Genomic DNA, 24217 nt, shown 5'->3' with positions numbered 1-24217 from the left:
TGGGGGATGTGGACCATCAACCACCCAGATGGACCCGCCTTACCATACCTAATTGAATAGAAAGCCCAACTTGGAAATGAAGTAAAACAGTGATAAGTTAGTAATGACCGGGGTATTTATGACTGCTTTCACAGAAGCAGATGACACATCTAGTTGGTGTTTGTGAGACATATTGTAGATTAGAGTTTAAGAGAAGTGGAAATGACACTGAAGATGGCTGAAGATTTGCAAATCAAAATATATAATGTTTAATTATTAAACTGAAGGCTATAGATCATTCATCAGAGAGAAATATATTTAATTAAAGTAATATTAGATTCTAAGTGTAAATACTTAGAATCCTTGGGGATAAGAAAATATTGAACTGAAGTTGAGTCTTCAGTGCAGGAAATTGCTATGTTTTTTCTATCTTCTAGTTAATCATGCGTTCGTTTGGTGAAGCCATACACAAGTATTGTCACCCAAATTTCCAGTTTATAGATGGGCCTTCATACCTTGTGCACTTTTGATTTATCATTAACCTTTTATGCATATTGCAAGCAGCACAGAGCAAAGCGAAGGGGCACTTATCCGTTCATATCTAAAGCAGACAACATTAAGTGCTTTGTCAGGATGCTCAGGAATCTTCTCCCAAGGGCTTATTATTATCCGACAGCCTGTTTATGAATTACATAATGTCAGCTCGGCTGTTTGCTTAACCTGAAATATTCCCTTGTTGATACTTAATGTCCAGATTGAATCCTCATATTTATCCTGATAGGAAAATGTCAATTACTCATGGAGAAGAATGGCATCCAGAATTACAACGTCGATATCCATTGTTGTTGCAACCAGTTATCTCCCTCTTTAAGTGCCACATCCTCCGAAACATATGCAAGCAGTCATTTCACAAAACCATTTTAAACATGATGTCAATGCTCATTTTATTATTTAGAAATAACATTATATCATAAGTCAATTAAAATTAAACTTGTAATGTCACAGAAAGAAAAACAAGATTGTTCACATGCACTTATCGCTCTTCTTTAATATATTATTCTAGTGATATGTCTTCCGCTCTGATAACCAATTGACTGTTACCCTCCCTCTTGCTTGCCACTTTTTACCTCTCTAACCATTTACACAGACCACTGTATCTTACACGAGTGTTGTAAAAACATGAGCCACAGCGTTGCATCATCAATGGCCAGCAGCCACACCAAAAAAAAAAATCGATTTAATGTAGGCAGGCAAACTGATGAGGGCTGTCCATAAGAACAAGAGGACGAGCGGTGATGCTAGCCGGATGACATTACACTGTAGGAGGCAGCACACACTTACTGCTTGGAGACAGGCAGCAGTTGCTTAGCAAAGAGACGGAGAGGGTGGACATCCAGGGAGCAGAAAAAGGAGGGAACTGAACGCCAGGAAATCTGAGGAAATTCTGAGCAGGGGAGAAAAAAAAGGAACGGCATGAATGATGAGCTAAAACCAGTAGATACAATCAGCTGACTGTCCTGTGTTAAAACAGGTTGATTCTCAGGGAAAAGGAGCGAGGAGGAAGGAGTGGGAGGGGGAGCTGTACCTTCAGAGCTGAATGTAAAACCAGCAGCTGCTGCTTCTGTCATGTGAGCAATAGCAGAGGGAGGGAGGGAGGGAGGCAGAGAGGCAGGGAGGGAGGGAGGGAGAGAGAGAGAAGGACATAGACTGGAGGCACCTTGTTCAGTTAGCGTAATATTCTGGCTGAAGGTGGATAAAACCATGGAGACTTGACAGCATCATGAGAGGCAAGCTTTTGGTCCCGTTACCTCACCCAGGGCAGACTAGCACATGCGGGTCGTAGCCTGGCAACCCCTGCTACATCTCTGCTTCTTCACCCCCTCTGTATTGCTGCTGCAGCTCTAGTATATTTTTAGCATGTCAAGCACAGTCATGGCTGTGGCTGTTTTTTTATATATAATGTGTGCATTTGGCTCTGCCGGCATTTTTTTCTCTTCCACCCCATCTCCCTTGATTTCTTGACACACTCGTTTTCACATGCTGTAACGGCAGCCGTTTTCTCTGGAAACTACTAATCTGGTAAGCAAACAGCAGACTGGGTACTCTTTTGATGTTGACATGATGTGCGTGCCGTCTCATTTTGCATATGTCTTGCATGTCAGCATTGTCATTACAAGATGTGGTCTTCAGGTTTTACATTATTGCTATTTAGTTGCCGTGGTTGACCGTCAGCTATGTGTTGGTGAATGTGTAGACTGAAGAAATGGCTGATGCACTGTGCCTGCAGTACCTGTTAGATCGAGTACTCCAGTTGGCATCCAGCTGGCATCTCAGTAAAGCCTCGCCCCTTCTTCATCCTGCATGCCAGATGTCATTAGCGTGATAAAGGCCAGTGACCTCTGAACTCTCTTCAAGACTCATGCTTAAAAAGGGAGTGACAGAGCCTGCCACTGATTGCTATGGCACAAACATAGCTTTATGTAAGATTGTAATTTGACTCATCAGCTAGCAGGATCAAAGTCCTCATACCTTTTACACATATTTTTGCTTGTTGTATGAACAGTATGTTATGAGTAGCAGATCGATGTTGTGAGGCTAACAAGCCCATAGAAAGCTTAAGCTTAAATGTGTAATTAATGAGAATGATTTAAGTAGTAATTGCAATACAATAGTGTGTAGGCTACCACACTGTGGAGGATTAACAGGCACTCTAAATATAGCATTTTTTCTATGAGGGATGGGCGAACTGTCTTTCTGAGGTTACAGTCCATCAAGTCTGAGGTGGGAAAATGAAGACGCTGGTTACCTGTCATCATCTATGTAATTGTTTTACTGTACATTTTTATGTTATATTTGTTCAAATGTGTTTAGTTTTAGCTACTTATTTGCCTTATCTTACGGGCATTGATTGTTATGCAACCTTTGCTGAAAATGTCACAATGAAGGCTACGTATTGAATGTCGTACAAATAACCACCATTCCACATTTATCTTATGGTGTTTGCAGTTGTAGGTAACGTTAATTTCTTCAAGACATTTCTTTTCATGTTAAAAATCACAGTTGTTTGGTAGCAAAAGAGGAGAAACTGCTGTACCATAAAACATATTGTTTGAAGTACCATTTCTCTTTTGGAAAGAAATATTCTCTACATTGGCTTATATCGTGTGCTATCATCTGCAACAATGAACATTACCATGAGAACTCTAAATAAAGAGCAGATGCAGACCACTGACAACCTTGAACTGCTAACGCCTCCGCTCACTCTGCAACATGCACTGCCCACACTCAGGCATCCAGTTGCAATTGTAATATCACGCTTGACTTCTCTGTAAGCATCTAGTAGCACACTGTTGAATATTACAAACACTTGCCAATGCAGCCTGTATTGTATCTATTGTAACACTGCTCTGTTGCTCTGTCTCTAGGCCTACTCCCAGGATGCTTACCTCCGTTGCCGCAGCAGCTACAGTGGAAATGCCCGTCACATTCCTGATCCACCCCCAGTATGCTACCCCAGAGTAGACTGTAAGCCTCCGGGCATGGCCCAGGCGACAGACGCAGCAGGGCAGGTCTGCCGTGGGCCAACGGCACCTCCCGATCATGGGTACCGCAAGGAGATCACAGTGCCCCCATCCCCTCCTCCTCCTCAATCATATCCAAAAAGCCAGATGGCGGTGTGCATACGCAATGACAGCGTGCGGACTGTGGTGGTTCCTCCTGACTCAGCCCAAATCGGGCGCATGGGTCCAACACGTAGGATAGATTATATGGACCCCGTCTTTGTCAGAGGAAGGCCTGGGTCACTGGCCCAGTATCCTCAACCTCGAAAGGCTGATGGCTATCCCAGTGGTCCAGGAATGGTCCCATATGGAGGTCAGGCACCTCACTACCCAGGCAACAATCAAAACATTGATTGGCGCACTTATCAAACGTACAGGGAGTACATTGACAACAAAGGAATCCATTCCCATGGTAGTCGGACTATCCAGGAGAGACTGGACAATTTGCGAGCATCCAGTCAGACCGCATTTGGCGCTACTCATCACATTCCCCGCGGAGACTGGGGCCCAAAGGGGATACGACGGAGGAGTACTTCCCATGAACGATCATACCAAGGACCTCCACCCCACTTTCAGATTGCCCCACGCAGTGCTTCGCAGGACCGTGAGAGAATGGGCCATACCAGGAACTGGCCTCCTCGAAGTGTGTCGCAAGATGGCCTGATGCACAAAGCGAGGGCACACTCAACAGATTATGTTGACCCTGTAGCGTTGCCTCGGCCCGAGGAGAGGAGAGGAGGGTACGTAAGGGCAGACCAAGGTACGAGGCCCAGCAGACAGTCTGTCCCCAGACACGCCATGCTCCACAGACCTTCTGCTGGATACAGCGGTGCCATGAGGGGGGCAACCAACCCTTCTCTTTACTCTAAAGGACCAGATTCTCTTCAGTCCCGCTCCTCACCCATGCTCTTAGACAGACACTCACATTATGTAAAGAGCACAAGTGCTGAACATTCTCTTATTGACCAAAGAGTTGCAGTCAAAGGAAAACATGCAACTCACACTATCCAACAAGGCCAGAGCAGGCTCAGGGCTGAAATCATGCAGGCTGTTGAGGCAGGTATAGATACAGCATTGTTAGAACACAGGTCTTCTTCATGCTCCACCCCAAAACGCATGCCTCAGAGGCCTAGCATCCTCAAACCAGCCCATGCAGACTCGCAGAGTCAGGTAAATGGGCGAAACCCCTCGGAGAGTGGTGTCATCCTCAGGGAGAAACCCCCTCCTGGAAAGAACCCCAGCCCTCTGCGGCATCACTCCTACATCCTGGCTGTAAACGATGACGGACCAGATTCCACAGCAGATGTAGCAGCATGCTGGCTTCCCAACGATGCACGTCGAGAGATACGCATGCGCCGCCTTGGGGAACAATGCCACACCTCCTGCTCCAGCAACCTGGATGAGTCTCTGGACTCCATTCCATTCATCGGTAAGAGAATATTCAGTTGTAAGCATTGCCGCCCAAAGTTGCCATGGCAACGGCAGCAGGCAGTAGTAACATGAGGCAGACCGGCAGTGCTGATACTGTATCTAGTTAAAAGGGCTTCCAACATAGATGATAGAAATCAATTTGAAATGGATGGATGGAAAACTGCGGAAACGCAGTCAGTTAGAATTTCATTGTTAATCTGATTCAGAGTTGTATTGGTTTGTATATACAGTGCTGGGAAGATAATAATGGCATGTCTTCGTGGGAAGATATTATTAATCAGATTTTGTGGCATCCAGTAAGGTTTGTGGTATATTTGGCTTAACTAGGGCAGAGTGAAGGATGGCTTAAGCCTTTTGGAATATATTGAATTTCTCCTCTTAATATATTGTTCTCTCTCCTCGGGATGGATTGCATTATGGTTCAGTAGTCCCATAATGCATTTCCTGGTGATTGAATAGTTGTCGTCATCAGTGCTTTGAAAAGCAGTTTCGATACGTTTTTTTAATTTATTGTGAGGTTCTGAGAATGTTTTGCTTTCTGCGGCTTTTGTATCAGCTTTTGGAAATGGCACCAAACACATGTTTTGTGTTTTCTTGTTTTAGAGAAATGTTAATTATTTCATCAATGAGAAAAGAAATACATAATCTTTAGGATTTCCCATCATGTTTAGTGGTTTTCCTTGATGAGAATAAAGCTATAGTGATGTCAGGATGTCTTTCTATCTGCCGGTCTTCCTGTGTTTCTTAGCTGACATAATTTAGTCAAATGGAAAAGTAAGGAATCTGAGAGAGTGGATGTGCTGTTATTTACAGTTCATTAATAATTTAATAACAGTTTAGCAACTTACTATTATGAGTTATGTAATTTACAGTTCATTCCGTCAGTCAGCATATCTTTTGTTGATGGTTTTTACTTAAGTATAGCTGATCTACGCCAAGGAAACATCAAGGAAACATTATGTACTTTGCAGGTGTACTGTATGGATGAAATGGGTCACAGGCAGTGACGAGTTAGCTTCTGAGTTGGAGTTAAATTAGGGTCTCTAGAAGCAGTGCAGTGAAAAATAAATCTAGCATTTGGTGCCAGTTACAAAAAAGTGGTTCCTACTGCAAAAACTCTAAAACTAGAAGTTGTTTTTTTATATTGTATCCACACCATTTAATTAGATAGAGTGTCGGCTGGAGGAATTGTAAATGATAAGAAACCCACAGTACAGAGTTAACTGAGAGGTCACTACACAAACACTGTGGCATACCAACAGTGTTTCCGCAGTTCCTTTAGTGGTTCATGTAATGTCAGTCGGCCAGGTGCAGGTGCAGACAAAGCAGGCTGTGACAGTGATGATGCCGCAACACAGCCATTCTGGGACTGGTGCCCCAGCCCAGGAGAACAGTGCCCATATTGTGTAAGCTGCTGGGCCTCCATCAATGGCCTGTTTGAAAGGCCACTGGTCCAGGCCTCAGTCATGTGGGGTAATTTGGTCCAATTGCTGAATCATTTTATTTAGCTCATCTACAGGCAGTTCATATACCTTTTTATCTTCTTTAGATGGCAATGGCTGGTATCGTTCACTCTAGTTTGCAGTGTAACTGGAATGTACTCCTTACTTGTTTCTTTGAATTCATTTGATAGCTATGCAGTCAGATTGTAGATGCATTTTCTGACACCTATTTTAGTAGCTGTGCGTGAGAGTCTTTTGTAGGAAGACTCTTCGTCATGTTGCTGATGAACAGCTGGGGCCCGGGGCCGAACATCTCGAGTGTTGCTAGTAAACCAGAAGAAACCTGAGTTCTGCTCTTTTTGCTGCATTTTGCCTCATATGCAAAAGTTGTTTAGAGTATAGTAGAACATATTGGTCATCTTATATTTTGGAGAGAGAAGACTTTGAAGTTACTAAATAATGAATATCAACAATGGGCAGAACCGTATGGTCGCCTAACAGACCTAGTTGGGGAGATGGTGACATCCTTTTTCCTTTGCCCCGTTTCAAAGTTGTGTACAGGCTGGAACTAGGACAGTTGCTTTTAAATTTAGCTCCAAAAGCCCCTCGGCTGCAGAGAGCAGCTTTGTACTCTGAGCTGTTTCAGGCCTGAAGTGTCAGGAGTGGGCGGTAGTACTCAAGTGTTAAGATCTTCCTTTTCCCTCAAGAAACATGTCAAAAGATGATCTGTTCCGACTCTCAGCTGTGGTGTGGCATGGAAGCCATGGGAGTCACAGAAAGATCGTTTGCCATTTTTCCTAAATCCCACAGACGACGGCTAACAAAGTTGTATTTGATAGGCACGATAAATAGTCAACAATCCTACATTTTGTCAGTCATAGACATAATGTGGAAATATAGAGCAGAAATATATTGAGTCAAATGTGTGACAAAAGCTGTATTTCATTTTAAATGGTCATAGATGAGCCAATCAGCCCCAGTGTGGACCGGGATGCCCCTCCTATTCCGCCCTCAGCTGTGATATCTGTTGCACCATCCATAACTACAGGTCCTTCCAGCCCAGGCTCACCATGCCCTCCCATTCGTCGTCAGCTGTCCCATGACCAAGGTAAACGGCTATGGGTTGGTTAGGTGATGTCGGTCAAGGCTTGCTTGGCTTTACAGGATGCATTTGGAAAGACCAAATTAGATTTGACGCTGTTTTATTTTTAACACAAAATTATCAACATTTTATTTCTTTCATTCGCTTAATCAGCAAATCATTTTAGTTTTTGCTTTTGACATTTTGGGTGTAGTGTTACGTAACTCTTTAAAGTAATTTATTTAGGCACTTAAAATATCTTTTTGTTATAAATGTGTTATTAACACTTATAACCTGGGTCATAAATGACAAATAACATAATTTCCCTGTATAGAGTCCCTTAGAAGTGCTTTGCTGGAGTCTGATGCAGCCAGCAAAACAGAGCGGTCCAAATCTTACGATGAGGGTCTGGATAACTACCAGGAGGAGGGAAGAAGGTGAGTGCATCCTAGGATTCGGTTAATGCTTCAGTTTATTTCATTTGTATTCGGTCACAGATCTGTCTGATCTGAAATCTAAATTTTTTTATTTTTCTTCTTTAGGAGGTCTTCCAGTAAAAATTTGCCCAGTCTCAGGGGCCTGAGGAAGGTGAGGAACTGTAGGGTTACTTACAACATGCAAGACTTTCTTATGTTGGCCCAACATTACCTAACATTGAAATGCATCTGGAATAACCAGATAACAATCTATAAATGAGTTTGCAAATAGAAATGCATCTGTGTTGGCACCAAAGATGCATTGCAGTAAAGCTGTACTACTGTTCAATAAAGAGAACCGAAATGGCATAACAATAACAGACAATCAGATTGCTATTCAAATACCAAATCGATATTTTAACAATGTACATGTGGACAAATCTTACTGTAAAACAAGTTAAAGTATCAAACTTGTTGGTTTAGCTCTATTTATTTTTGGTGGTTATTATTATTGTCAATTTCCCCTCACTGGCTTCCTTGGGAAGTGTTTTGAGAGACACAAATGTTTTAGCTATCGCTATGTCCCGGTGATCATGTAACTGACATCACCAGTTTGATTTGCGTAGAGACCCTGTTTAATAACATCTTCCATGTCACACTCTACTCTTCGTTAATAATGTAATAAATTCACATTTGCAGGCTCTGGATGGACATAAATCTTCTGGAGATTCTGGATCTCGAAGGGATTCTTCTTCTGATATCTATGCCAATTCTTCCAAAGAAGGGTTGCTCAATTTGAGGCAACTTGGTACAGATAAAAATAAGGTATGCAGGTATTGAACAACTATCTATATATATATATATATATATATATATATATATATATATATATATATATATATATATATATATATATATATATATATATCACAAATGTTTTGATGTGTAAGTATTTCTCTCTTGTCTCCCCATCTCTGTAGCGTGTTAGTGGAGGAATGAGATCATGGAAACTGATGTATGCTGTTTTACAAGGTCACACTCTAAGCCTCTACAAAGACAGGAAGGATGCACTGTCACATGCATCGACGCCATCTGACGAGGACCCGCTGCGAATCAGCATCACGGCCTGTCTGGTTGACATCTCCTATAGCGACACAAGACGCAAGAACGTGCTGCGACTCACCACCTCAGATTGCGAGTATTTGTTCCAGGCAGAAGGGAGGGAAGACATGCTGTCTTGGATCAGGGTCATTCAGGAAAACAGTAACCCAGATGAAGAGGTGTGTTTTATATGACTCATATTGTGGCGCCAAATCAAGATTATTCCCAAATGATGATCTCACTTCCAGCTAATATGATGTCAGAAGGCCTAAAGTTCCACAATGACAGGGACATAGGTCATCAATCCTCCCAGTACAATCTCAGCAGGGCAGAGCGCAGCACTTGTTGTTGGTTGTTTACAGTAAAAGCAAGCAACCAGACTTGATTATAGTTCAGAAAGAAACCCACACACGGGTACGGTTAACAACAAAGTGAACATAATACATATAATACAATGGTGGTGCCAGTGAGAAGGAGAAGATTACAGCTTTTATTAAAACGCCTAACAAAAGCTAAAACAAGGTGTCATTGGAAACTTGTTTGTCCTGGGTATAACAAAAAACACTTCTAGGGGTGTGAGAGGGAAATTTCAGACTCAGCCAATCAGTAAGCTGCCTTTCAGCAAGATCTCGTTAACTGATACCCCCTGGCAAGAATGAGTCTGATATTTTTGATTGAGATCTGGCAGCACATGTTGGGGCAGGATTGAAGTTGTTTTGGGAAAAATAGGGAGAATTAAGTGTACATATTGTGATACTTGTTAACTGTATAGACTGCCCCTATTACCAGCATAAACCATGCTAACCCCTGTTATTGGCCTGTCTGCAGTTCCCTGTCAGTGTTTTCATTTATTTTTTACTTTATTTTTTATTTTTGGGCTTTCACCCAGTCAGTTAGACATCCAGAAGGCCCACTATATAAACTATTTTGTTGTATTTACAAGCAATATCAAGTACTGAACAAATGTTCACTTATATTAGAAATAAAATTAAACCTGCATTTCACTAGTTTAAACTTTTTTTTAATGACCGTCCTTAATGTATTTCTGCTGTTATTACAGAATGCTGCTGTAACAAGTCAGGACTTGATCAGTCGAAAGATCAAGGAATACAACATGATGAGGTATTCAGGACTCCACATTGCCCCCTGGGGCTCTACCATAGTACTCCGACCACATATCTACACATTTTAACTGAATGTTAATATTTGTGTATTTCTTTGCCATTTGTCTGGATCAGTTCGCCCAGCAGCAGGTCTGAACCGTCCCCCAAAGCTTCCCGTCAATCCCTCAGCATCAAACAAGCCTTCCTGGGAGGTAAAACAGAAGGCAAGTTCCACATTCCTCATTCACCCAAAACAGGAGAGGATAGAAGGGCGCTGAGAGGTATAGACACCAGCTCCATGTAGTGTGCTTAGAGGGGCATGTCTCATCTCACATGGTCTAATTTATTACATATTTATTTGTGTTTGCCCTGTCAGATGACTCCAGCCCACCACGGGACCGAGCTGCTTGGAAAATTGGCATTGCAGGGATCATGAGGAAGCCGTTCGAAAAAAAGACTCCAGCTGGGGTCACGTTCGGGGTGCGGCTGGACGACTGTCCACCTGCACAAACCAACCGGGTGATTCTCAACCTCTCTTTCTGTGTTTTGAGAGAGAAAAAGCATCTTCAGTTTAATATTCAGACGATGTTAAAACCAGGTTGAATCCACACACATGAAATATTTATTTTGCATCAACCCATCAACCAAATAATTAACTTGTTGTAGACACTGACGTGTATGACACAGAACTGCATGCGCATCACATCCGTGCTCATCCAAACAGTTTGTAGGTTTCTTTTGGTCCAATGTTCAGATTAAACATAATCCGTGATTTGTCGTATCTAATGTCTTCCTGTTATGTGTGTTGCAGTTTGTTCCTCTGATCGTGGATGTGTGCTGTAAGGTGGTGGAGGAGAGAGGCCTGGACTACAAGGGAATCTACAGAGTGCCTGGCAACAACGCTGCCATCTCCAGCATGCAGGAGGACCTCAACAGCAAAGGCATGACTGACATCGACATCGAGGACGACGTGAGTGACTGACAGTACAGTGGAACGACTACTTTATCTTCTAGCAGTGACAGATCTGTGCTGTACGCTTTAATGTAACACTCCCTCCATCTTTCACTTCTCTGCAGAAATGGCGAGACCTCAATGTCATCAGTAGTTTACTTAAGTCCTTTTTCCGAAAACTTCCAGAACCGCTGTTTACAAATGGTGAGATCTTGTGATTACGCTGAAATCCATAAATCACGACCAAAAATAAATTGCAAACAATAACTGGTGTAACGATTATCTGTGTGATAAATGGTTGATAAAGGTTTTTTTTTTCCTGCTCTGTTCACAGAAAAGTATGCAGATTTTATTGAAGCCAACCGAACAGAAGACTCGGTGGAGAGATTAAAGGAGCTTAAGAGGCTGGTGAGTGAAATATCTAATATGAGAAGCGTTCATTTGAATATCATTAAATTGAGCATACAATTAATCCAGCAACTCCGGCCCTTATGTTTTCATCAATTCTTGCAGATACAAGAATTACCTGATCATCACTTTGAAACTCTGAAGTTCCTTTGTGCTCACCTCAAGAAGGTTTCTGAAAACTGTGAAAAGAACAAGGTACGGCAGTTAACAGGATCTGTCAGTGTTAATGTCATTAGGTAACCCCCACCTATCCTCCGGAAAGCCACTGTACCGTTTGAGGATTATTTCAATAAACCTGATTTGTCCCAACCTCATCTGTTTAGATGGAGCCTCGTAACCTGGCGATTGTGTTTGGTCCTACGCTGGTCCGAACCTCTGAGGACAACATGACCAACATGGTCAATCACATGCCAGACCAGTGCAAGATAGTCGAGCACCTTATCCAGCAATATGACTGGTTCTTCACTGACGACGGGGATGAAGACCCTGTTGTATGTGGCCATTCTTTTTTCTTTTCTTCTTTGTTTGTTATTAGTTTATCAGAGATTAACAAGCCTTACCATAGATAGCCCTACTTGTATGCTATTTATTTTATACATATGGGTATTTAAAGTTGCACCAATCAATATGTTGGGTGAGAAATGGCTCAAATGACTAAATTGGTTGAGACCAGAACAGGGTTAATTCAATTAATTCACCATTTCAGTCAATTAATCAATGCAGCTTTAGACAAACTCTTTTTCTCCCATTTATGTGTTGTATTCAGTCACTTATCCTATTTCTGCTTTCTCTTCTCTTCTTGTTCAAACTGTGTCATTCCCTCCTCGTGTGGCCGCAGACCACAGCTGAGCAGGACAGCACAGTGCAGTCTCAGCCTGTGCCCAATATCGACCACCTACTCTCCAACATTGGGCGGACCACAGCTTCACCGGGCGAAGTCTCAGGTAGGTCGGAGAGAGTTATCTCTTAGCAGCAGCACTGCAGCATCCCCACAGCAAATATGTTGTCATGGCAGCAAGACTATATTTCATTAATGTTATTCCAGTAGATTAGAGTTTAAAATATCTGTGCAGTAGATCCATTCTAAGATTAAATGTTAAGAGCATGCCAGTTTTTGAGACAATGAACATCATGCCTATTGTCAATAATTGTAAGTGCTTTGAGCAAAAATAACTCTTCCAAATTGTATTTATGTTTCAGTCATTTTTCAGTAAATACACTTTGTGTTTTAATCATTTGGGAAAAAATACCTTCCAGTACGTTTTTATTTGTTTGTTTTTGGATAGAAGTCTGTTTTGTTTTGCTGTTGATGTTGTTTTGCCCAAAGAGATATAAAAAAGTTTTATTTTTGTTCATTTCTTTGCTTTACTCTTTAGTTCCTCTTGCTCAAGTCATTTTTTCTCCCTGTGCTTTACCTGTGTTGAGACGACGACTCCTTTTCTTTCAGTTCTTTTCTTCCCCTCCTCCTCGTCTCTCACATAATCCCGGCATGTTCTTTCCCAAAGAAAATCTAACAAACAAAAAGAAACAATGGACGTTTTAACCCTTCTGACCTTTGCCCTTTTGTGTGTAGTGTGTTGTTTCTCTCCCTTATTCCTGTCCAGCACTCACACATTACCCACTCTTGACACAGGCCAAGTGGGCGGCGTCTATCACTCGATGATGTCACTGATGGACTCTGTTATGTCAGTGATGGACAGCTGGGACTGTAGGAAGAAGGACGAGTGTTGTGCCCAGTGTAGCTGCCTAGTCTGCAGAAACCCGCAGCGCTTTTAAATTTGGGGCGAAAGGAGGAAAAGAGATAAAAAAGAAAGAAAGAGAAGTCGATGTTTGTCATTTTTCCTGTGGTGTGCACGTCTCATATTTAAATCAATACCCTACATTGAGGGGATACAGAGCGATGCTGCTGTACTTTCTCTGAAAGCCCTTCTGCTGTCTCTTGTTGTCTCTAAAGCTGATCGCGAGGACAAGTAGCATGGTACGGTCAACCTCAGGTTCTCTCCTGGTCAGGTGGCATACTCTGTCATGATGTCTGAGGGTGGGGTCGTAGTGGTGGGACTGAGCTGGATGTTTCCCAGCACACATGTGTTTACACTCAAACAAACACACAACCAATAAAAGTAGTGACTTGTTGATGCAGACACACATGCAGTCTTATGGCAGTGGATGAGTTTCCAAGCATGTAGATGTAGTGGTATTTGCCGCGGCGCATAGTTTTCTTTTGTTTCAGATGCTTCCTCTTGTGTCTTATTCTTTGATTGGTTGTCTGTGATGTCCTTTTTCAAAAATCTTTGTCTCCATGCAACCACAGACAAATATCGCCACGTACTTCCCTCATCCCCTACTGTTACGTCAACAATGTGCAACGCCTACATCCGTCACGAACATGTCCCTCACACTGTCCCCTACACACTGACGCACACATTTTGTACCTTCTGAACCTTTCTGTTCCCGTCACCATTTTGGCCAAACAGGGCTACTAGTCTGCTTATCCTCATTCGCTGCACTTTGTGTGTTTTCTTTTCTTGCAAAGGGAGACAAAGTTTTGTGAACTCTTTGATTTGCCTTCTATGTTGTTGAGAATGCCAGGTTACATGCTAAAGGGCACCGCAGGAGTTAATCTAGCTTGGAGTAACACCAAGGCTTGCCTGTGCCATCTGTATCGACCAGGACATACACTCACTGATCTGTTCAGCTCAGGCCCCTTACGCCAGCGCAAACTCATCACTCCTTCTCGTCTGTGATGTCTTTTTGAGTTGGGAAAGAATGCCTACAGCTGGTTGGTGGCTACATGTGATGCTCTGTGTCTGGCGTGTTTGTCCGTGATGTGCCGTCGTTCCATCGATACATGAGCATGAGCTGCTTTCCGTGTCTTGGTTTACCGCTGGGTTGTCACTCCTTATTCTCACCCTTCATCTCAGGCCTCTTCTGCAGCTTTATCCACGTATCCATATACTGCTTTGTGTGGTTACTCGTCCTCCTGTCTCTCTCTGAGCCGAAAAATGTGTTGTCTGCTTTCATTCAGCTGCTGTCATTGTCCTCATCATGTCCGCCACGTTGTCTCTGAACAAACATTTAATCTGCCCTTTCTCTTTCTTTATCTTGTTCACTGTTTTTAGCAAGTCAGAGGGTTAGCAGACTTATTCTAATTGCTCTCTCCTCTTTGATACAGATTCAGCATGTAGTGACTCCTCCAAATCAAAGGTAATGTCTTCCTCTTATTTGATTATTATTATTTTCTTCATTCTTGTTTCTTTGCGTTTTTTTATATGCCTGAATCTTGTTTTAATGAGTCTTGGTTCTCTATCAGCAGGGCTTGTGGGGGTCAGGGAAGGATCAGTGTAGCAAAGAGATGCTGCGCTCCTCCTTCTTCGCTAGTCGCAAACGCAAGAAGCCCAAGGACAAAGCTCATCCGAGCAGTTCAGACGACGACCTGGACGCTGTGTTCTCCAGGAAAGAGCTCACTGAGGAGAGCAAGCAGCAGCCTATGTGGTCCCCGGGCAGCCGGACCGAGGACGAGGGGGAGACGGATGACACCAGCGAGAAAGACGAGCACATGAAGAGCTTGGAGGAAAAACCTGAGAAACCCAAGAGGAAAGAGTCTCTCTCGTGCAGCCTGATATCGCAGTCCTCTCCGCCTCCAGAACACATTCCCTGCGCCCTTCAAAGTGGCTCCCTGTACACCTCGCCCGTCCATTCCCCGGACCTCGGCTACCGCGTGCCGATGGCCCACCAGTCCTCTCTGTCGGACCCGCCTTCCAACTACGATGACACGGTGTCTGACCTCGGTACGATGAACAGCACCAGCTCCCAGGCGTCGGTGCCCAGAGTGAGGCTAGGCAAGGCTGTGGCACTGGGTCCAGAAGCTTGCCCCAGCGGGCCGGGAGCGGAGGTTTGCTCCATCACCTCCGACTACTCCACCACCTCCTCCATGACGTTCCTGACGGGAGCTGAACTCAGCACCCTCAGCCCCGAAGTGCAGTCTGTGGCGGAGAGCCGGGGCGGAGACGACGCAGACGACGAGAGGAGTGAGCTCATCAGCGAGGGACGGCCGATGGAGACGGACAGCGAGAGCGACCTGTCGGTGTTCACGGTCAGGAAAACGGATCAGCGAGAACTGCAAGAAGCTCCTCGACCCCTCCCCTCCTACAGACTTATCGAGTGCGATACCCTCTCCAGGAAGAAAGCTGCTCAACAGAAAACCGTCAGCGAGTCTTCACTGGACGGAGCGTGGAGCGATAAAGGTTCCAACAGACTGTCGTGTGTGCTGGCGTCAGCCGAAGGTTGCTCCACAGGCAGCCTCAGCTCCTCGTCTCGCAGCGAATTAGACAAGGCGGAGCCCGCATGGAAGCTCAAGATCACCGACAGACTGAAGGTGCGTCTGCGAATGTCCGTCGATGACATGTTTGGCGTGGGCAGCCAGAGGAGCTCCCCCGAGGGCCGCAGCAAGAAGAAGAACATCAGACGCAGGCACACCATGGGCGGCCAGAGGGACTTTGCCGAGTTGTCCGTTTTGGGAGACTGGTCGCAGCATGTCGGCATCGGCTCAGGCTCTCGGTCGGAGCTGTCGGCTGTGGACCAGCTGAAGCCAAAGTGCAGCTCTCAAGACTTTTCCATTCGGGACTGGATTGTCCGCGAGCGCCACCGCACCAGCAATCCGGAGGTCAGCGTGGACCTCTCTGAACAGCAGGGGGGGCTGTGTGGCGCAAACTCCCAGAGCCTCGGAGCCTCGGCCGCTTCCGACCTCCCACATCGCTCAGCCGATGTGTTGAACGGAGACGTCCCCCAGAGTAAAGACCTGAGCCTGTCGGCCACCGCTCACCCTCATAAACTCACTAATTCCCAGGTGGTGCATTCGCGCTTCTACCAGTACCTGTGAGAGGTGTTCGACACGGGTGACTGTATGTTCTCCGTCTGTGAGATGTGTACCCACTTGGGAGTCTTGAGTGTGCAACACTTTTCTTTCCTGCTTTATCGTATTTGAGTCTGTCAGTATAATGTGTTGTGCGACCAATGTTAGAGAATGAGCATGTTGTAAAAGAAAAAATTGTTGTGTTTGTGAGTGTGTGTGTGTGTGCTTCCGGGAAGTGAATTACTGCACACAGGGATCGTTGATCTTGCTCATGTATGAGGCATGAAACTAAATGGTGTTTCTACCTTTTTTTTATTTCTCTTTTTTATTAATGACAAATGACTTTGGGATGGCGCAGCAGGGGGACGTCCTCTCCGCTGATACCGATCCCCGTTATGCTGAAGATTCAGAGGACCTGTCGCTCATGAAGCAATGAGCATGTGAAGTTTGTGCAAGTGTGAACAGTCACACTTGAGTCGAGATTGTTTAAAAGTTTAGCGAAGTGGCTTTAAGGATGAACTGACTTAGAAGGAATAGGAATTAGAGAAACAGATTTTAGTATTGCAGAGGAACTATTTTTGTGTAAAAGTTATTATGTTCAAAGTCAGTGAGTCTCTCAGTAACCAAATGAAGAATGTACAGACATGCTTGCTGTAATACTGACTAAAAGCTTTAGATGCTTGTGTTTCACTCTGAAGTGTACATACCCCGATTGTTGGTGTACGCGACTTGTGATTTCTGGTACAGCCTGTGTGTGCGTGTGTGCGTGTGTGTGTGTGAACTGCCTCCGAGCTCTGTGCGGTCGAAGGGCCTTTCCAAAGGTACAAAGGGGACGAGGAGACACTGGATTTATGCAAATAGCAAACGAGTTCCTATTCATCCCAACTATGTGGTTTCAGAGCAGCGAACAACATCCCTCTAATGCAAGTGTCATGCTGTGTTTGAGTGTTTGCGGCTGACAGTCGATCGCAAAGAGGAAGGAAAAGTGTGAAGAAAAAGAAAATGGGTATTCGAATCAGAAAATCTTGCTTTTTTCACAATAGGAAGTGCCTCACAATGAATTGTTAAGGGTGCCATATTGTCTTTGTTGAGATACACGAAGATGTTACTGTGAATGACATTTTTATTGTGGACTCTCAGTCATTCTAGAGGTTACGTAACAAAATGCCGAGCTTCCATTCCTTAGGCATTACACTCTGGTCTTAACATGTTTTCTACTTTTTTTTCTCTCTTCTGTTTTTCGTTTTTTTTTTTATTTTAACAGAACTTGAATTTTAAATGTTTCTTGTAAAAATAAGTAACTTAAATGTAAATATGAATGCCATGTTTTAGCTGCTTTACTTTTCATTTCCATCAGATTGCAAGATTAAAGTACAGTATTGTGAGACGATGATGCTCCTGTGTGGGTGTTGTGGGCAGTTTGGTACTTCTGAGGACCGAGGTCCTGCGTGAGGAAACACGTCGTTGAGCTGGACCGTTGTACCGATGCTGTGTTCCTCTGATTGTGCACAGACTCCTGAAACACTGGAAATAAATTTTGTCAATGGCAAATGGTTGTGTATGTTTATTTGTATTCACATTTTTGAAAAGAATCACATCACTATATGTTAAAAAAAAAAAAGTAGCTTTTTAAAACTTTCTATTAAAGGTCCCTTTCTGTTGCTGAGTGTAAAACAAAAAAGCCACATTAAATCTACTTTGATACAATCTTATAAAACAGTAAAACAATAAATAAATGAGGTGGGTTGTATACTTTTTAGGCACTTCAAGCTGATGGGACAATAATGTCATGTTATTCGGCAGCCTGGATATTAAAATATTTAATCTTGAATATTTGTCATAAAACTATACAGTATGGTATTTCATAAAAATGTCATGAGCATGTAATAGAAATGTCAATCATAGCAAATTATGTCCTAACAAAGTAATTGTGTATGTCATGAAAAAATCATAAAAATGTCATGGTTTGTCATAAAAATGTAATAGCATGAAAACATAAAAACTAGACGAGTCGTAGTATGTCATAAAACTTTCATGAAAATGGCAACATATAGCATGCCATAAGCAAATTCATAGAAAAGTCACAATATTAAAATGCCATAACATCATAGCAAATTATACCATGCCATAAAAATGTCATGGTATAATTTGTTATACAAAATATAGCATGCCAATAAAAAGTAATTGTATGTCATGAAAAGTCTGTTTAGTATAGCATGTGATTGTCCAATTATAGCATTCCATAATAAATAGTTATACTACATAATTTTTTATAGTATCGTGTGCTCTAAATTTAAAGAATATAAAATAAAGAATAAAAAATATTACTAAAAAAGTAATTGCATGCCATCAGAATGTTGTAAAGATTGTACAAGAATACAACAAAACAAAGAGATTTCAAAATGTTTTATATACAAGTTGCACATACGACATAAAGACTTAAACAATATAAGATTTATACACTTTGTACATCAGCTGACTAGAAACCACTGACAATACTAACAGAAGTGACACGGGGAGAGAATCCATCCATTTAACAGTCAAATAATGGAAATTCAGCATTCACTCGTTTTTAGAAGTTAAATATCAAGAACTATTTGCAAACTAAATAGTTTTTGTCCAAAAAAACACCATATTTCAAGCTGATTTACAACTACTCTGTATTCAGTTCTTTCCATGTTTTGAGATAAAAATGTGCCATAACTTGGGATTTTAATTTACCTCTCAAGTAACTGGCTATTACTTAAATTAAATCATCATCTGGTTTTGAGTCCACAGTTCAGACAAGGCCTATCCATATTCACTAATTTGTCTTATGTTCATGTCGGACCACAACATGAACATTTCACCCACAGTAAGGCACAGTGACTAAAAGAACAGGAATTCAATTCGATAAATTCACGAGGGAAAATATGATCCCATACCCTTTCAGGATCGACGCTTTTCGTAGTACAAGGAAAGTTAAACAGTGTGCCCTTGTTTTGTAAAGCAACTATACGGACTGATGCAGCCAGACATTCACTCAAAGACACAACACTGAACAGAGACAGTCTGAGAAAGTAGCAGTAATCATACTCATGAACAGAACAATCAGTACATTGGTTAGAAAGGGGCCTCTGGGAAAGGTAAATGTTAAAAGAAGGTATTTTGTGCTGGAAAGTGCCCAATGAATGTGCTTGGTTTGGAATGGAGAGGCATAGATCAGTGGGCGTTATGTTGATCCTCTATTTGTCCACTAGAGGGAGTACTAGTTCATATATTCCAATAGCAGAGAGAGAGAGAGAGAGAGAGAGAAAGAGAGAGAGGCGTGACCGCTCACGCCTGAGACTTATTGAGTCTTTCTCACGAGCAGCCAGCACGAGGTGAGGAGGGGGGCGGAGCACGTGCAGGTGCTGCGCTTCAAAGGGCCGCTCAAATCAAGATTGGGCAGCACGTGGTGTGGGTTGATTGGGTAAGAAGGTTCCGTTGCATATCGCGCTGCACTAGCCGGCCGGGGCCCGCTCAGAGGGGCGTGCTTAACTGTTGTCCTCGTCCTCTTCTTGCTGGTCCTCGGTCAGAATCTCCGGCACCCGGAAACACACCTCGAAGAAGTTGACCAGGGATTGGCTCAGGTGCTGCTGCGTCCCATCGCTGTGCAGGAAGTGCCCCTCGTCTGGGTAGATCTGTCGACAGGTGCCCAGGAACGGATTAACACAGAGCTGCACCTCACAACATTCATTATCAATTCATCTGTTGTCATGTTTAACCATTTGGTTTATGAAATGGGAGAACATGACCATCGATACGAGGATGCCCATATCTACATTGACACATTGTGACTGGACCTATGTGTCTACATTGTAAAAGTATAGTATAGTATGTGTATACACATGGCTGAAAAGAGTTGTCTAAGCTGGTTGAAATAAGTCATGGAAGAGACGTAGTATATTATTCGAAAAAAAGTAAATAAAAGTGCAATAAAGTACGTAAAGAATAAATAAAATGTAATATTAAAAAGTCATAAAAAGTTATTGTACAGCATGTTGTAATAAGTGTAATAATGTAGAAAGAGAGTATGTTGAAAGAAGTCACCAACAAGTAAATGGTACGCAACAGTAAGCCAAAACTAATTCATTAAAAGTTATATTAGACTATATTGTAAAAAAAAATAAAAAAAAATATATATATATATATATATATATATATATATATATATATATAGTATAATATATATTATGGCATGAAATACAAGTTGGCACAGTATTTGCAGGATTTCTGAATTTGAAATCATTATGGTATGTGATAGTATATATATGCCAATACGATTTAGATTGTTACACATTTCTGTTAAATTGTCATTATTAGCATAACACTTCTTGAGTTATGGCCCAACACTTTGTTTTGGAGGTCAAAACGACCTTGACCTTTGACCAGCAAATTAGAAGAAATTCCCTCTTGGAGTTCCTGATATATCGCGTGCGAGAGGAGGAGACGGACGGACAAGCCGTCTACACAACGTCTTAGCAGAGGACAGCCAGGGGTCTAAAGGGACCTTTATGTGGCGCGTACAAGCAGCAGGCAGCGAGTCGGGCAGCTTGTGCTCTTGGTTGAACGGTTGTCCTTTTCGGACAACGTAAAATCTGGCATAATTCCATAAATGAAAGGCATATAATTCCACTACGTGCCTACACGGCGATTACATTCAAGCTGCATCATGTAATACCTCAGAAAAAGAGTTCTTAATACACTTTAATGGCCTTAACTGTAGCTGCATGTCAAAGTGTCCTTGAGCAAGACACTGAACTGCAGCCCACTGCTCCTTCATAACTAAGGATGGGATGCAGAGAAAAATGTCCCCGATCAATAAAAGTGTACATTATTATAATTATTATAATTATAATTATTATTAAATTGATTTATCAACTTTCAATACTTTTTAGAACCCGTGGACATCATGTAGATAGTTACAGCTTCTCCTCCGATGTGACGAGTTACTGCATCTCTTTATTTTACATATTATATTTTGGGTTTTTGGATTGTTAGTTGGTCAAAATACTTGAAGATTGTACCTTGGACACTGAGCACCTTGGATAGACATTGTATAGTTATTGAGAAAATAATCAGCAGATTAATCCGTAATGAAAGTATAGTCGCTAGTCGCAGCTCTAATAAAGGAAAGTTCATTTTGGGTCTTGGAAACGGCCGAGAGACCCAGAGACCATTAGTGGAGCTTTCGCTGGTACCACATAATCTCCCTCTGCAGAAGTTCATCTGCCCAAAACCAACATGGTCCTTAAAGTGCTCAGGAAGAACAACATGTTCACGTAGGGGGCAAACGTGATCTACGAGGAAGATCCCAGGACACAATTGAAAGCTCCAGAAAAGCTAGTAATGGATGTTGTGGTGTTGTTTTCAGGGTTTACTTCTGCTGCTGACATTTGTGTTGGTATGAATCACTCAGTTGTGCAGCAGAAGAAATGATCAAGGTCCAAAATTAGGAAATATGCCTAATAAATGAATAATTAGCAGATTAAATAGCCTAATTGATTGCTCGGTGAGAAGCTCTGCCAACAGCAGTGCGTGGGTACGGTGGGTTTTACGGGGGATCAGCAGGTTATTTTTAAACGGCAATTCTTCGGAAAACTTAAAGCTGTCAATAATTGAATCATATTTATATAATATAGTATGCACAAATATTTTTGTTAGATGTAAACAGGTTGGGTTACGGATACTAATAACCTAATACATCTAATAAACTAATAATATCTAATGTAATCTTTATCTGCAACCGTGCAGAAATACAAGGTTTAAAAATTAGATTTTGAATGTCTTGTGAGATATTCCTTCTGATGGCTTCTTTTAATAAAATGCATGTTAGCATTATCGCTTCTTTTGTGTTTTATTGATGTTTAAATGTAGGCTATATTAGTAGCATGGCAGAATTTAGAATATTAACTTTTTTGCAAACTACACTTTACATTTTTCCTCCGTACCAAACCTAAATTCAGAGTTGTTGTTCTGTACAAACATAAAATCTCCCATTCAGGCACAAACGGGGTCAAATGTAATCACGATACATGTTACATACGCCAGGTCCAGTGCTTATTACAGAAACTCACCTGTAGAGAGTAATTGGCCTTCTCGCTGATTAAATGGTTGATAAATTTGGCTGTGTGCTGGAAGTGAACCTTTTCTGTGGTAGTGGAGAATATACAATGGGAGACAACACATTAGGGCACGACCACAGTGAAACAGTTAGTGTTTGAGAAGTAGAACACAGAAAGCATGCCTGTTACCGTCAGCAGTCGGGTGAATTATCAAGTACTGCTTCTGCAGAAGCTGGCCAGCTCTGTGTGCTAAATTGGCCATCTGAAGGAAAGAGAGAGGGAGATCCACCTCATATAATGACCCTGGACTCCACATCTTTTCACTTTAGCCAAACATCTTGGTGCAGAGAGACTGACACATTCAAACGTTACCGTATATACTCGTGCATCTGTCTTTGAGCCCAGGTATCGCTCCGAAAATGCAGATGCTGCCATTTGGAAATAGGGAAAAAGTCAGAAAGGTCGTGCGTCCCATGAGCATTTCATCTGAACACATCCATAGAAGAAAAATATGTGGAAAGGTATACCGTATAGCTCGAAATCTGTGATGGGGGAGACTGCTGTTCCACATTTAAGCTGGTTAAACGAGCTGAGAAGCATCGTGGCTAAATATCCTCCATAGGCCTGAACAGAGGTAGAGGACACACAGAAACACACAAAGAAGTCTAATTAGTTCCACTTGATGGGAATTAGTTGCAACAACATTACAATTCATCTCAGTTCATGCTCCTTTTTGAGCATATGTTCTCCTTACCTTTCCATAAACTCCCATTCGACTCTGATCAATATAGGACTCTTTGGATATGAACCTAAAAATTAAAGAAAGCTGGTAAAGCCTGCAGTGTTTTGGGACTGCAACACGGCGGACGCCTCCTCGTGCGTACACTTAAAGCAGAAGTCTGACCTGAGTGCCTCCAGCTGGTCCCCCTCCTCTAGTTTTCCCAGTTGCCTCCTCACTTCGTGCAGAAGGTTGGTGCCCTGGAAGCCACTGCCGTGGCCATCGAAGCGAATGACGATGGTGCTGAAGCTGCTGACCAGAACCGTGGCCCAGTCTACCCGGAATTGCTCCGACACCATCTGCCCGCCAGGCGTGCCGTCCCTGTAGCAACACCACAGCCGCGGTCGTCATTTTGAGGACTGACACACTACTCGGGGATTAATATTTAATGAGGATCTTGTTAAATGGAAGGCACATATTTTATTTCAGGACTGTTGGAATCACAACTGGACAAAGAGGCTTTTAACATCAACATGAACCTTTACAAATGAGAACAGAGGGATGCTTTACACGGCAGCAGTACCTTGCAATTTAATGCAACGCAATACAACACCTTATTAAACTATTTAATACTACATTTTTCACAAATGTAGCAGCTAGTGTGGGATATTGTAGTTTGTATTATATTGTGTTATCCAACAAGAGTCTCATTTGCCGTTTGTAGCTGCACAAATGTTGGCTCTTTCTTGAAATCTCTTTCTGAAATCTTGGCTATTTACTTTGAATAGTGAATATCTTTGACAACAACATAGGCAATTTGACAAATTCACTTTGAGCCGTGAGGAATAACAACAAATGGGACTATTTGTCAAGGTTTCATAGACCAAACAATCAACAATGATTAAAGGCTGCTTTACAGACTGGGGCAGTACGCCCTTTGCAGGCCGGTCGGATATACAAAAGACTCTATTAAGTTGCATTATAGGAAGCTTTTTTAAATCCTGACCCATACGAGTCAAGATGTCCAAATAATATTAATACCACACCTGCGAGTCCCCCAAATGTAGAGAAGTGCAATACTAAATTGC

General features: G+C 42.5%; 2 protein-coding genes across 5 annotated transcripts in view; one reads left to right on the top strand and one right to left on the bottom strand.

Moving 5' to 3' along the window:
* arhgap21b (Rho GTPase activating protein 21b) overlaps positions 1 to 17876 on the top strand; it is a 31764-nt gene extending 13888 nt beyond the window's left edge. For 2 of the 4 annotated variants that reach the window (XM_034555932.1, XM_034555930.1), the window contains exons 8-24: positions 3405 to 4968; positions 7374 to 7520; positions 7828 to 7930; positions 8036 to 8081; positions 8609 to 8734; positions 8890 to 9189; positions 10071 to 10132; positions 10249 to 10337; positions 10490 to 10632; positions 10925 to 11083; positions 11191 to 11269; positions 11400 to 11473; positions 11579 to 11668; positions 11797 to 11964; positions 12312 to 12417; positions 14646 to 14677; positions 14787 to 17876. In XM_034555932.1, the coding sequence (XP_034411823.1) occupies positions 3405 to 4968; positions 7374 to 7520; positions 7828 to 7930; positions 8036 to 8081; positions 8609 to 8734; positions 8890 to 9189; positions 10071 to 10132; positions 10249 to 10337; positions 10490 to 10632; positions 10925 to 11083; positions 11191 to 11269; positions 11400 to 11473; positions 11579 to 11668; positions 11797 to 11964; positions 12312 to 12417; positions 14646 to 14677; positions 14787 to 16352 (4854 nt within the window). In that variant the 3' untranslated portion in view covers positions 16353 to 17876. Of the gene's footprint in view, positions 1 to 3404; positions 4969 to 7373; positions 7521 to 7827; positions 7931 to 8035; positions 8082 to 8608; positions 8735 to 8889; positions 9190 to 10070; positions 10133 to 10248; positions 10338 to 10489; positions 10633 to 10924; positions 11084 to 11190; positions 11270 to 11399; positions 11474 to 11578; positions 11669 to 11796; positions 11965 to 12311; positions 12418 to 14645; positions 14678 to 14783 lie in introns of all 4 variants that reach the window. The other 2 variants (XM_034555931.1, XM_034555929.1) reach the window with 1 other exon arrangement.
* Positions 17877 to 18716: 840 nt separating this feature from the next.
* The window catches only part of LOC117746457 (dipeptidyl aminopeptidase-like protein 6), a 58036-nt gene continuing 52535 nt past the window's right edge, over positions 18717 to 24217 (bottom strand). The window contains exons 20-26 of the mRNA XM_034555595.1: positions 23316 to 23510; positions 23166 to 23220; positions 22939 to 23035; positions 22784 to 22839; positions 22601 to 22673; positions 22424 to 22497; positions 18717 to 19987 (exon numbers count right to left, since the gene is read on the bottom strand). Of these exons, the coding sequence (XP_034411486.1) occupies positions 19841 to 19987; positions 22424 to 22497; positions 22601 to 22673; positions 22784 to 22839; positions 22939 to 23035; positions 23166 to 23220; positions 23316 to 23510 (697 nt within the window). The 3' untranslated portion in view covers positions 18717 to 19840. The remainder of the gene's footprint in view (positions 19988 to 22423; positions 22498 to 22600; positions 22674 to 22783; positions 22840 to 22938; positions 23036 to 23165; positions 23221 to 23315; positions 23511 to 24217) is intronic.

Source organism: Cyclopterus lumpus, chromosome 17 (assembly GCF_009769545.1).
Source record: "Cyclopterus lumpus isolate fCycLum1 chromosome 17, fCycLum1.pri, whole genome shotgun sequence".
NCBI classification, from domain to species: domain Eukaryota; kingdom Metazoa; phylum Chordata; class Actinopteri; order Perciformes; family Cyclopteridae; genus Cyclopterus; species Cyclopterus lumpus.
This window is presented reverse-complemented; position numbering and strand designations above follow the sequence as displayed.